The sequence below is a fragment of the Diorhabda sublineata genome, chromosome 1, assembly GCF_026230105.1.
Source record: "Diorhabda sublineata isolate icDioSubl1.1 chromosome 1, icDioSubl1.1, whole genome shotgun sequence".
In the NCBI taxonomy this organism is placed as follows: Eukaryota; Metazoa; Arthropoda; class Insecta; order Coleoptera; family Chrysomelidae; genus Diorhabda; species Diorhabda sublineata.
Genome location: NC_079474.1, coordinates 3461830 through 3476861, shown reverse-complemented (window position 1 = coordinate 3476861; position 15032 = coordinate 3461830). Strand labels below are relative to the sequence as shown.

At 34.7% G+C, this 15032-nt stretch overlaps 1 protein-coding gene across 1 annotated transcript; it reads right to left on the bottom strand.

The window, feature by feature from the left end:
• Positions 1–4075: 4075 nt before the first annotated feature.
• Positions 4076–14281, bottom strand: LOC130451281 (serine-rich adhesin for platelets-like). Its single transcript, XM_056790199.1, has 2 exons — positions 14170–14281; positions 4076–12049 (listed from the first exon to the last, which is right to left on the bottom strand). Exons 1-2 carry the CDS (start codon positions 14200–14202, stop codon positions 4190–4192), a joined length of 7893 nt encoding a protein of 2630 aa, XP_056646177.1. The 5' UTR covers positions 14203–14281; the 3' UTR covers positions 4076–4189.
• Between the last annotated feature and the right edge of the window lie 751 nt (positions 14282–15032).

The following is a 15032-nucleotide window of genomic DNA, read 5'->3' as shown; positions in this document are numbered from 1 at the left end:
GGTCTTTTCGAAACATTCTATTAACATTTTCAATAGTTGGTCAAACAAGGCGAGGTTCATCTTTAAGATCAACATCACACGAACCACTTAAAGAGAGGTATACTTTTCAGGATTGGGTTATAAATTTGATTCAAGATGGCCCAGATACAGGGTTTGTTTTCTCTGTAGGACTTATGTTGGGATATATTTTAGGGCTCTTTCAGGTGTGGGATCTTATGGATTCGTCACCTATGGTGTCTCTTTCAATTCAATTGGAATAACTGCAATATCGTTAAATAAATATACTGCACCTCAATCTCCTTGATATTCATGGTGTGAAGTTCTAGACTGTATTCAATTTTTATTTATATTCGAATTACGAACTGTCTTTCGTAGGAACGAATCCATTTTTTGGTTAGGTTAGGTTTACTTTAGCTTCCCTTAGAATAGGTTTACCTCAGCTTCGATTAGGTTTATTGTACCTTCCATTAGAATAGGTTTACTTTAGCTTCAATAAGGTTTACTTCAGCTGCGATTAGGTTTACTTTAGCTTCAATTAGGTTTACTTTAGCAACCATTATAATAGGTTTACTTTAGCTTAAATTAGGTTTACTTTAGCTTCTCTTAGAATAGATTTACTTCAGCTTCAATTAGGTTTATTTTAGCTTCCATTAGAATAGGTCTACTTTAGGTTCAATTAGGTTTACCTCAGCTTCGATTAGGTTTGTTTTAGCTTCCATTAGAATACGTTTACTTTAGTTTCAATTAGATTTTCTTTAGATTCAATTAGGTTTACTTCAGCTTCGAATAGGTTTACTTTAGCTTTCTTTAGAATAGGTTTACTTTAGCTTCGATTAGGTTTATTGTAGCTTCCATTAGAATTCGTTTACTTTAGCTTCAATTAGGTTTACTTTGGCTTCCCGTAGAATAGGCTTACTTAAGCTTCAATTAGTTTTACTTAAGCTTCAATTAGGTTTACTTTAGCTTCGATTATGTTTACTTTAGCTTCGATTAGATTTACTTTAGCTTCGATTAGGTTAGTTTTACTTTAGCTTAAGCTAAGTTATCTAATCTTAATTGATTGATAATGACAGTTCATAAATTCAGTCAAAAAGCCGGAAGTACATCATTCCAATTACTATGAGTAATAATTTTTGACAAGTAGATAAATGGATTCTGCGACTTCGAAAACGCCTAATCAGCTTGGTTATTATTATGATTCTAAACCGGGTTCTAGTTTCTTCAATTTTTAATTTAAAAACTACGAGGAACGTAGAAAAATTTTTATATAAATACGTAATTCTATATGTTGTTTGTTTCAGTTTTAAAGAAGGTAAAGGAAGTCAGTATAATATACCAGGATTGGAAGCAGACGTTAAAATATCAACAAATAACGAAAACTATAAGAAAATTAAATCAGGATGAGAATTTATTTAGGAAAAAAAAATTTAAGCAATTAGTATTTATAAAAAAAATGAGATGAATTCCTCAAAATTATTAATTAACTTTGTAATTGACTAAAATAAGTTTTACGTCATCCCGTTGAACTTGACTAGCAACAAATCTATTAGATTTATAATCCTTTTTTGTTATTTTAGCACGATTTTTTTTCATAATAATCCACAAAAAAATAAAATAAAAATATTGTCGTTTTTATGACAACAAAATCGAATCAATTGTCTAGTGTATTAACCTTAAAAATGTAAATAAAAGTTGTTTTATATGAAAAAATTAATTTAAATACCTTGATTCCCATTTTTCACTCGATAATTTCGAGAATTTTCCAGAAATGTCGATGGCAGTGCGTCAGCACGATCAATATGTCACATTTAACGATCAGACTCTTCGATTTTGAAGAAAATAATGACAGATTATGCCTTTAGCAATATAGCGGCTCACACAACGACCTTTGGACTGTGCGAAGGTCGTGCATGTTTTCATCTCGAATTCTCCTTCTGCGTAGTATCGACCGTTCTGCTAATTCTGATCCAAATCAACTTTTTATAGCTTCAAAATACTTTCAATTTTTACAAAACGCAAATCCCTAGATTCATTGTACTGAGCTGCTATCTCTGGGTCCGTAAGTCGTCGTAGTAAGTCAATACAGTACGTTATATTCAACGCCAAAACTCCTGGTGCACGCACGATCAAGCAAAATTTGAAGGCGACGTCTATCACCCATTACTGCGTCTGGAATTTTTCCAGTGGAATTCTACCTATTGGGGAAAATACGGGCCGAACTCGATGTTATTTTTCCCCCAAAGGAATCAGAATCCTCATCAACTACAACGCCTAAACGTTCCTTGTCAGTAGAGGAGAGGATCCAGGTGCGCTTTTGTCGTTGTAACTAAGTGCGTTGATTCGCGCCATTACATAGTGAAACTAGATGCTGGACGTGTGTTGAAGCGACACATTAATCAACTTTGTTCGTCCAGGGTGCTAATTCCTAGCGGTTCAACTGTTGGCATTCCTCAAGGTCGTCCTCAAAACCCTACTCCAGAGAGTCATGGTCCAGCTCCAACAGCAGCCAGCAATCAAAGAAGAGCAGCTGTCTACAACGCAAGAACTCGTTCCAATCGCACCAAAAAAACTCAGGGTCCATCAGAGACTATATAAAATAAAGATTTTACAAATTTCATATTAGTGAGGGAGATCTGCTGTATCTACAGTTTTGGGGCACTCATGATTCTGATCAAGCAATCGTTCAATCTGTGACTGTCATATTATTATTGATCGATTTAGTTCCAACAAGTACAAACGTCTTTTCCAATCAATTTGTTTATTATTCCATACATAACCTCAAATTTATGCTTCACTACTTTTCTTAAGACTAATTTGACCAGACTATGCATGAATGAATTTACAACGTAATTGTTTATTAATATTTCCAATACTATGAAAAATGATCTCATGTTTACAAACATTCAGTCACTTTATTTATATCTTTATTATTGTAGTTTGTAGTAATGTTATTTGCTTAATGATTTTTCTAATCGGAATCGCGGGTATCAATTTCCGAAACTAAACATTTAGCTCAGTTTCAGAAACGCTCAAACCCATCCAGTTAATATTTACGGTTTTTCTCCCTGTTTTGTTTATCATTGTACAAGGATAGTCCCAGAAGTACCTGACCAAACGGATATTTATTTCTAGCTCCACACAATTTTCCCAGCGATGTTCAATAAGTTCGATACCCCTCATTAACTGCCAGCATCAAGTCTTCTTTGTTGGAAAATCTTTGACCACGGAACCAATTTTTTCAAGTCTGGGAACATAAAATAAACCGAGGGGGCTAAATCTGGCGAATAACGTGCCTGACAAATGAAGTTTGCGTGATCACGACGCTGTCTTTGTTCCATTTTGAGTAAACGCGGCAACCATTTTGTGCACAGCTTTCTGATGTACAAATTTTCAGTTAATATGCGTAGTACCGCACTTTTTGATGCTTGCAAGCTCGTGCACTTTCAGTAGACGATCATCCTGTACTACTTTGTGAATTGTCTGCGATGCTGGTCAATATTTTAGAGTAGAATCTAGTTCGGCTTTTATATTGGTTGGATTAAGGCCAACATAGGTGTTGACGTTATCGTCCATAAGTGAAAATTGAAGGTCAGGAAACAGGAAAAAGTCCCTTAATTCGATAATTCGTTATCGACGCCAATGGAATGAAAACACATGAATTTCTAAAGCGATAAATATTTTATTTAAGGGGCAACGACAGTTGTATTTGAGTATGCGATGCCGGTGATCAATTGCTAAAAAGTAGGTAGACGAAAATTTCACTGAATTAGTTTCAAAATAATGATTTTATTTCATTGCTTCATGGTATTACAAAACGTTAATATAATATTCCGTAGCAGCAACGATTGTTTCAAATAGAATAATCGAGATTAAAGTTTCTACATACTTTCGGTTGACATGGTTAATACTTTCAAAGTGTTTTAAAAATATTTTCTCATTTAAATACTTGAAATTACAATTTAAAATGTAATTTTTTTAATATAGGCGTTCAGTTCTTAATGGAGAGCCCATATTTTTCTATTAAACCATATAAAATAGGAGAAGGTAGGTATGTGGTAAAATGATGAAAGAAATATTTTTTTGGATAATCAGTATAATTATAAGAAAATATTTTAATACAATGTAATTATTATGAACGTTGAAATAGACGTATAAAATCATAAATATTATTACTTTACAAAATCAATTATTAAGATGAACATTGACATTTATAATCTGCATCGCAAAGTTGCTTTTCGGGATTGAAATAAGAATTAGTTGGACAAGAATATTTGGTTTGTATGACACGACCATTACTCAGAATGTTACACAAGAAATAAGTTTGACAAGTCTTGTCGTTTGCATTTCTGAATCTACCTTGAACAGTACAGGTGAAGTAATTTGGATCAGAATTGAAAAAACATTCATCGATAGACGTAGTGTCAGTAGAAACCTTCAAAGTGCTGGTTGATTCCGTCGTATTTCCTATTGTAGTTTTAATATCATCATCTTCAGTAATCATTTCTTCTGTAGTTCCTTCTATTATGACGGTTTTAACTCTTTCTGTTGTGATTTCAGTCATTTCTTGTGTGCTAGTCACTTCAGTTGTTGTAGTTTCTGATGAAGAACAAGGGCAATCATAATCTGCATCGCAAAGTTGCTTTTCGGGATTGAAATAAGAATTAGTTGGACAAGAATATTTGGTTTGTATGACACGACCACTACTGAGGATGTTACACAAGAAATAAGTTTGACAAGTCTTGTCGTTTGCGTTTCTGAATCTACCTTTAACAGTACAGGTGAAGTAATTTGGATCAGAATTGAAAGAACATTCATCAATAGACGTAGTATCAGTAGAAACCCCCAAAGTGCTGGTTGATTCCGTCGTATTTCCTATTGTAGTTTTAATATCATCATCTTCAGTAATCATTTCTTCTGTAGTTCCTTCTATTATGACGGTTTTAACTCTTTCTGTTGTGATTTCAGTCATTTCTTGTGTGCTAGTCACTTCAGTTGTTGTAGTTTCTGATGAAGAACAAGGGCAATCATAATCTGCATCGCAAAGTTGCTTTTCGGGATTGAAATAAGAATTAGTTGGACAAGAATATTTGGTTTGTATGACACGACCACTACTGAGGATGTTACACAAGAAATAAGTTTGACAAGTCTTGTCGTTTGCGTTTCTGAATCTACCTTTAACAGTACAGGTGAAGTAATTTGGATCAGAATTGAAAGAACATTCATCAATAGACGTAGTATCAGTAGAAACCCCCAAAGTGCTGGTTGATTCCGTCGTATTTCCTATTGTAGTTTTAATATCATCATCTTCAGTAATCATTTCTTCTGTAGTTCCTTCTATTATGACGGTTTTAACTCTTTCTGTTGTGATTTCAGTCATTTCTTGTGTGCTAGTCACTTCAGTTGTTGTAGTTTCTGATGAAGAACAAGGGCAATCATAATCTGCATCGCAAAGTTGCTTTTCGGGATTGAAATAAGAATTAGTTGGACAAGAATATTTGGTTTGTATGACACGACCACTACTGAGGATGTTACACAAGAAATAAGTTTGACAAGTCTTGTCGTTTGCGTTTCTGAATCTACCTTTAACAGTACAGGTGAAGTAATTTGGATCAGAATTGAAAGAACATTCATCAATAGACGTAGTATCAGTAGAAACCCCCAAAGTGCTGGTTGATTCCGTCGTATTTCCTATTGTAGTTTTAATATCATCATCTTCAGTAATCATTTCTTCTGTAGTTCCTTCTATTATGACGGTTTTAACTCTTTCTGTTGTGATTTCAGTCATTTCTTGTGTGCTAGTCACTTCAGTTGTTGTAGTTTCTGATGAAGAACAAGGGCAATCATAATCTGCATCGCAAAGTTGCTTTTCGGGATTGAAATAAGAATTAGTTGGACAAGAATATTTGGTTTGTATGACACGACCACTACTGAGGATGTTACACAAGAAATAAGTTTGACAAGTCTTGTCGTTTGCGTTTCTGAATCTACCTTTAACAGTACAGGTGAAGTAATTTGGATCAGAATTGAAAGAACATTCATCAATAGACGTAGTATCAGTAGAAACCCCCAAAGTGCTGGTTGATTCCGTCGTATTTCCTATTGTAGTTTTAATATCATCATCTTCAGTAATCATTTCTTCTGTAGTTCCTTCTATTATGTCGGTGTTAACTCTTTCTGTGGTGATTTCAGTCATTTCTTGTGTCGTAATCACTTCAGTTGTTGTAGTTTCTGATGAAGAACAAGGACAATCATAATCTGCATCGCAAAGTTGCTTTTCGGGATTGAAATAAGAATTAGTTGGACAAGAATATTTGGTTTGTATGACACGACCACTACTGAGGATGTTACACAAGAAATAAGATTGACAAGTCTTGTCGTTTGCGTTTCTGAATCTACCTTTAACAGTACAGGTGAAGTAATTTGGATCAGAATTGAAAGAACATTCATCAATAGAGGTAGTATCAGTAGAAACATCCAAAGTGCTGGTTGGTTCCGTCGTATTTCCTATTGTAGTTTTAATATCATCATCTTCAGTAATCATTTCTTCTGTAGTTCCTTCTATTATGTCGGTGTTAACTCTTTCTGTGGTGATTTCAGTCATTTCTTGTGTCGTAATCACTTCAGTTGTTGTAGTTTCTGATGAAGAACAAGGACAATCATAATCTGCATCGCAAAGTTGCTTTTCGGGATTGAAATAAGAATTAGTTGGACAAGAATATTTGGTTTGTATGACACGACCACTACTCAGGATGTTACACAAGAAATAAGTTTGACAAGTCGTGTCGTTTGCGTTTCTGAATCTACCTTTAACAGTACAGGTGAAGTAATTTGGATCAGAATTGAAAGAACATTCATCAATAGAGGTAGTATCAGTAGCAACATCCAATGTGCTGGTTGGTTCCGTCGTATTTCCTATTGTAGTTTTAATATCATCATCTTCAGTAATCATTTCTTCTGTAGTTCCTTCTATTATGACGGTTTTAACTCTTTCTGTGGTGATTTCAGTCATTTCTTGTGTGCTAGTCACTTCAGTTGTAGTGGTTTCTGAAGAAGAACAAGGACAATCATAATCTGCATGGCAAAGTTGCTTTTCGGGATTGAAATAAGAATTAGTTGGACAAGAATATTTGGTTTGTATGACACGACCACTACTCAGGATGTAACACCAGAAATAAGTTTGACAAGTCTTGTCGTTTGCGTTTCTGAATCTACCTTTAACAGTACAGGTGAAGTAATTTGGATCAGAATTGAAAAAACATTCATCGATAGACGTAGTGTCAGTAGAAACCTTCAAAGTGCTGGTTGATTCCGTCGTATTTCCTATTGTAGTTTTAATATCATCATCTTCAGTAATCATTTCTTCTGTAGTTCCTTCTATTATGACGGTTTTAACTCTTTCTGTGGTGATTTCAGTCATTTCTTGTGTGCTAGTCACTTCAGTTGTAGTGGTTTCTGAAGAAGAACAAGGACAATCATAATCTGCATCGCAAAGTTGCTTTTCGGGATTGAAATAAGAATTAGTTGGACAAGAATATTTGGTTTGTATGACACGACCACTACTCAGGATGTAACACCAGAAATAAGTTTGACAAGTCTTGTCGTTTGCATTTCTGAATCTACCTTGAACAGTACAGGTGAAGTAATTTGGATCAGAATTGAAAGAACATTCATCAATAGAGGTAGTATCAGTAGAAACATCCAAAGTGCTGGTTGATTCCGTCGTATTTCCTATTGTAGTTTTAATATCATCATCTTCAGTAATCATTTCTTCTGTAGTTCCTTCTATTATGACGGTTTTAACTCTTTCTGTGGTGATTTCAGTCATTTCTTGTGTGCTAGTCACTTCAGTTGTAGTGGTTTCTGAAGAAGAACAAGGACAATCATAATCTGCATCGCAAAGTTGCTTTTCGGGATTGAAATAAGAATTAGTTGGACAAGAATATTTGGTTTGTATGACACGACCACTACTGAGGATGTTACACAAGAAATAAGTTTGACAAGTCTTGTCGTTTGCGTTTCTGAATCTACCTTTAACAGTACAGGTGAAGTAATTTGGATCAGAATTGAAAAAACATTCATCGATAGACGTAGTGTCAGTAGAAACCTTCAAAGTGCTGGTTGATTCCGTCGTATTTCCTATTGTAGTTTTAATATCATCATCTTCAGTAATCATTTCTTCTGTAGTTCCTTCTATTATGACGGTTTTAACTCTTTCTGTGGTGATTTCAGTCATTTCTTGTGTGCTAGTCACTTCAGTTGTAGTGGTTTCTGAAGAAGAACAAGGACAATCATAATCTGCATCGCAAAGTTGCTTTTCGGGATTGAAATAAGAATTAGTTGGACAAGAATATTTGGTTTGTATGACACGACCACTACTCAGGATGTAACACCAGAAATAAGTTTGACAAGTCTTGTCGTTTGCATTTCTGAATCTACCTTGAACAGTACAGGTGAAGTAATTTGGATCAGAATTGAAAGAACATTCATCAATAGAGGTAGTATCAGTAGAAACATCCAAAGTGCTGGTTGATTCCGTCGTATTTCCTATTGTAGTTTTAATATCATCATCTTCAGTAATCATTTCTTCTGTAGTTCCTTCTATTATGACGGTTTTAACTCTTTCTGTGGTGATTTCAGTCATTTCTTGTGTGCTAGTCACTTCAGTTGTAGTGGTTTCTGAAGAAGAACAAGGACAATCATAATCTGCATCGCAAAGTTGCTTTTCGGGATTGAAATAAGAATTAGTTGGACAAGAATATTTGGTTTGTATGACACGACCACTACTGAGGATGTTACACAAGAAATAAGTTTGACAAGTCTTGTCGTTTGCGTTTCTGAATCTACCTTTAACAGTACAGGTGAAGTAATTTGGATCAGAATTGAAAAAACATTCATCGATAGACGTAGTGTCAGTAGAAACCTTCAAAGTGCTGGTTGATTCCGTCGTATTTCCTATTGTAGTTTTAATATCATCATCTTCAGTAATCATTTCTTCTGTAGTTCCTTCTATTATGACGGTTTTAACTCTTTCTGTGGTGATTTCAGTCATTTCTTGTGTGCTAGTCACTTCAGTTGTAGTGGTTTCTGAAGAAGAACAAGGACAATCATAATCTGCATCGCAAAGTTGCTTTTCGGGATTGAAATAAGAATTAGTTGGACAAGAATATTTGGTTTGTATGACACGACCACTACTCAGGATGTAACACCAGAAATAAGTTTGACAAGTCTTGTCGTTTGCATTTCTGAATCTACCTTGAACAGTACAGGTGAAGTAATTTGGATCAGAATTGAAAGAACATTCATCAATAGAGGTAGTATCAGTAGAAACCTTCAAAGTGCTGGTTGATTCCGTCGTATTTCCTATTGTAGTTTTAATATCATCATCTTCAGTAATCATTTCTTCTGTAGTTCCTTCTATTATGACGGTTTTAACTCTTTCTGTGGTGATTTCAGTCATTTCTTGTGTGCTAGTCACTTCAGTTGTAGTGGTTTCTGAAGAAGAACAAGGACAATCATAATCTGCATCGCAAAGTTGCTTTTCGGGATTGAAATAAGAATTAGTTGGACAAGAATATTTGGTTTGTATGACACGACCACTACTCAGGATGTAACACCAGAAATAAGTTTGACAAGTCTTGTCGTTTGCATTTCTGAATCTACCTTGAACAGTACAGGTGAAGTAATTTGGATCAGAATTGAAAGAACATTCATCAATAGAGGTAGTATCAGTAGAAACCTTCAAAGTGCTGGTTGATTCCGTCGTATTTCCTATTGTAGTTTTAATATCATCATCTTCAGTAATCATTTCTTCTGTAGTTCCTTCTATTATGACGGTTTTAACTCTTTCTGTGGTGATTTCAGTCATTTCTTGTGTGCTAGTCACTTCAGTTGTAGTGGTTTCTGAAGAAGAACAAGGACAATCATAATCTGCATCGCAAAGTTGCTTTTCGGGATTGAAATAAGAATTAGTTGGACAAGAATATTTGGTTTGTATGACACGACCACTACTCAGGATGTAACACCAGAAATAAGTTTGACAAGTCTTGTCGTTTGCATTTCTGAATCTACCTTGAACAGTACAGGTGAAGTAATTTGGATCAGAATTGAAAGAACATTCATCAATAGAGGTAGTATCAGTAGAAACATCCAAAGTGCTGGTTGATTCCGTCGTATTTCCTATTGTAGTTTTAATATCATCATCTTCAGTAATCATTTCTTCTGTAGTTCCTTCTATTATGTCGGTTTTAACTCTTTCTGTGGTGATTTCAGTCATTTCTTGTGTCGTAATCACTTCAGTTGTTGTAGTTTCTGATGAAGAACAAGGGCAATCATAATCTGCATGGCAAAGTTGCTTTTCGGGATTGAAATAAGAATTAGTTGGACAAGAATATTTGGTTTGTATGACACGACCACTACTCAGGATGTAACACCAGAAATAAGTTTGACAAGTCTTGTCGTTTGCGTTTCTGAATCTACCTTTAACAGTACAGGTGAAGTAATTTGGATCAGAATTGAAAAAACATTCATCGATAGACGTAGTGTCAGTAGAAACCTTCAAAGTGCTGGTTGATTCCGTCGTATTTCCTATTGTAGTTTTAATATCATCATCTTCAGTAATCATTTCTTCTGTAGTTCCTTCTATTATGACGGTTTTAACTCTTTCTGTGGTGATTTCAGTCATTTCTTGTGTGCTAGTCACTTCAGTTGTAGTGGTTTCTGAAGAAGAACAAGGACAATCATAATCTGCATGGCAAAGTTGCTTTTCGGGATTGAAATAAGAATTAGTTGGACAAGAATATTTGGTTTGTATGACACGACCACTACTCAGGATGTAACACCAGAAATAAGTTTGACAAGTCTTGTCGTTTGCGTTTCTGAATCTACCTTTAACAGTACAGGTGAAGTAATTTGGATCAGAATTGAAAAAACATTCATCGATAGACGTAGTGTCAGTAGAAACCTTCAAAGTGCTGGTTGATTCCGTCGTATTTCCTATTGTAGTTTTAATATCATCATCTTCAGTAATCATTTCTTCTGTAGTTCCTTCTATTATGTCGGTTTTAACTCTTTCTGTGGTGATTTCAGTCATTTCTTGTGTCGTAATCACTTCAGTTGTTGTAGTTTCTGATGAAGAACAAGGGCAATCATAATCTGCATCGCAAAGTTGCTTTTCGGGATTGAAATAAGAATTAGTTGGACAAGAATATTTGGTTTGTATGACACGACCACTACTGAGGATGTTACACAAGAAATAAGTTTGACAAGTCTTGTCGTTTGCGTTTCTGAATCTACCTTCAACAGTACAGGTGAAGTAATTTGGATCAGAATTGAAAAAACATTCATCGATAGAAGTAGATTCAGTTATATAGTAGGAAGTACGTTTTGAAACAGTTTCCGTATTAGTAGTAGACACTACAGACGGTTGATACATAGTTGTAGATTCAATTATTGCCGGAGATAGTGACATAGTGGTATCTGAGTATAACGAATCACCATTATTTGTAGTTAAATTATTATTGCAAGGACATACATAATCAATTTCACATAGTTTCGTATCAGGATTGAAGTACGTAGCAGGCCCACAATTCAATTTCGTTTTTAGAATCAAAATTGGGAAAATGACATTGATACAATGAAAATAAGAACCGCAAGTAAGATCGTTGTAATTCGGGAAACGTCCGCTAGTTTTGCATTTGAAATGATTCAAATTCGTTTTGTATAAACACAAATTTGAAAATCTTGATTGTTGCATTTCTTCTGTTGTTGTCCTATTTGTTGTCGCTGTCGTTGTTGTAGTTAGATGATAGGGACATACATAATCTTTCGTACAGCTTATAACATGAGGATTGAAATATGTCCCAACCGGACATGACAGGTAAATCCGTATAAAATTTTCCGAATTTTTTATACAAACAAAATATCTACGGCAATCATAATCGGTTTTATCTGGAAACCATCCGTTGGAGTAGCAGAAAAAATCACTGGCATTACTGAAAGGTTGTAGCCAATCTATTCTTTCGCATTTATCAGTAGCAGCCAACTTGAATGTCTAGAAATAAACAAATAGTTAAAATTTATGGCTGGAAATACGATTAAAATCAATAATCTTGTATAAAAACTAGTTTTTTTTGGAAATTGTTGAAAAATTTTGAATTTTTACGAGAAAATTCAGGTAAATGTCAAAAAAAACGAAATCGTCTAATGATGTAGACCGTGAAGCCAGTACTGTTTCTCGAAGCCAAAGTTTGTTGGACGCGTCGGCGATTTGTACTTATATTATGATTATTAGTGACCTGTTTTTATAGATATAATTTCAAATAAGACATTTAAATTTGTTTACGGCAAACTGGATATTTCCAGTAATCGTAGATTCTAGAATATGTATATAAAACGAGGCTCTAGCAGCAGTAAGGGACAGTGACAGTGAAGATAAAAGAGAACCAAATGGTGGCTTTTAAATAAATTAGGGAATAGTTTAGCGTGTAAGTGTCAAGATGTACGCTAAAAATTACAAGTAACAACAAGTTTTTCACGAAAAATCACGTTAGTATTTATTTCGCGAACAAGAATCGATCTACTACTAATCTACAGGCTTATACAAATCTAAAAAATTTGTAATATCCAATTGATTTAATTAAAAATACTATTTTAGAATGACAAAAATGGAAAATTGCATTACCGAGTCGGATTTGAACCCGGGATCGTTTGATTGCAGCGCGAAGACCTAACCACGCGACTGTCGACGCATTTTTCTTATAAATTTTGTGGAAAAAACTTATAAACAAAATTCAATGAATGTTATTTTGATTAATGATGTCAACAGTAAATAAAAATTCAAATAGTAGTCTTATTACTTTGATAATAATAAAAATATTGAATAATCATCACCTTATTGAATGCATTCGTTTGCATAAAATAAAATTTTTAGTAATCATTCACTAAATATTTACAAAGCAATAAAAAAAATTCATTGACGTAATTTTTATTTCACATTTCATAGCCAACATAAATCGTAGGTAAATATCATCCTGATTCATTATTTTGTATTGATATTAGTATTATTAACTTCTCCATTTAATCTCAAGTCTTGAATAACAACTTTCTGCATGTTTCCTATACTATAAATAAAAAAAAGTTGTAAGGAACTATGTGGTTTTCAAAAAAGCATTCGGCGTAGTAAGATTGGCCTTTATTTTCGATATTTTTGGCAGCCTATGATATCCAGATGCAAAATTTTGATAAATCTTATTCGTTATTACAAAATTTATATATCCTCGACGTTGCCATATGTACAGTTTCTGATATATATGGATTTTTAAATGGATTCGACCATATGTGTGAATCATCAATAAAAAAAAACATTTTTCGCATCCAATTAAGAAAAAATCAATTATAGATGACGCTTATACACCCCGTTTGTCAAATACTCAACCTAAAAGTGAAATAAATACTTTGACTGTGAACCTTGCCAAGGATATTTTCAATGTTTCCATTTTCCAGCCCCCCTGCATGAATTACCAACTTCTGCCCCTACGTAACTGGTTTCCGTAGCCCTTCGTTGTCCTTTGGAAAGCAGATCAGACGTTTTGGCTTGAACCTTTTGACCAATTAAGATAAGATTTCCAACCAACAGAAGAGGGTGAAACTGCGGTGGCTGAATCCGCTGTCGAATGGAGTCAATCTATATCCCCAATTTCACGTAGTTACCACAGGGTCCTGCCGCAGGGGCAGTTTCAAGGCTTTTAGAGCAATTTCGTTGTCCAATGGGCGTAGTGTTTCGCCTCTTTACAGGTTATAACTGGATCTGAGTGGAAGACGGTTAGAGCTCGAGACAACCTTCGGAGCCGTTAAGTCTTTGTATTTTCATGAGCCGAGCCTTCTCAAAAGTACCTGGCAGAGCTTCGACATTACTAGAAACCGATGTTTTGGAAATAGTGAGTTTCGTGGTTGCTCAGAGGCTCCAAGAGAAAAAGAAAGTGCGTTTTCCAATGTTCAGGCTATTTCAGGATTAACTAGATGGGCGGAGAAGTTCGTAGATTGATACATAGATGGCGTTATATCTACCTCAATAAAATTTCTATTAGATATTAAACTTTTCAGTCCACTTTAAAATATCTTGCTTGACAATTTAAAAAGTGAAATTTGAATATTATCAAATAAAACACTTACTGCCAATAAAAGTATGAATATTCCTATAAACATCACTATCAACTTGCTAATACACACATTAGCGATATGGTAATGATTTCCTAAACAGATTCAGTTAATCTTCTTAAATAGTAAATACAAGAGATTAAGATTAGGATAATCAAATGTATATGACTTAATTAACAAAAAAACATGAGCGGTAAGATTACAGCAGAGCTTACAAATCATTAAGAGTAGAGTAAATTATTTACAAATAATTTCTTTGTGTATATATGAATAACAAATACCTCGCGTATTATCCACTTAACGACGTTCAAATTCTTGGTACTGATACTGATAAGTCCTAATATACAAGGAGGTGTTTACTGCTTGCCCGGGATGGACTGCTTCGTACTGTGACTCTTGGCAATGTATCACTACATCAAAAAACCCCGCTTTGGTCCAGTTTGGATATCACTTCTATGACTACTCCCAGCCCTTCATCTTGCTTCAAGATATTCCTGTAAACCATACCTGATTCCAGGTATTTATTGAATTAAGCAAGTCTTCCCGTTATCTTCTTAAGGCACTTGCTCTACGATCGACTGCTAGCCCCAGGATGATATTCTAATGGTAACTCTGGGCGAGGTATCACCAAATGTATTCCAATCAATCATTCTCAAGGTTATCATGATCTTGGATGCTTTTTCTGGCTTATCGTAACAGCACTTGGTATATATAAACTGTGTTGATGGGTCAAAAGGTATCTACTGACTGCTCCAGGATCGAATGACTCCTGTAGGGTCGACTGCTTGCCCTCAAATACTATTCTGTTAGACTTCCAGCTTCTTACAGTGACTTACTCGTCTTTCTGGAAATGAGCAAACTCTATGGATATCTTCTCA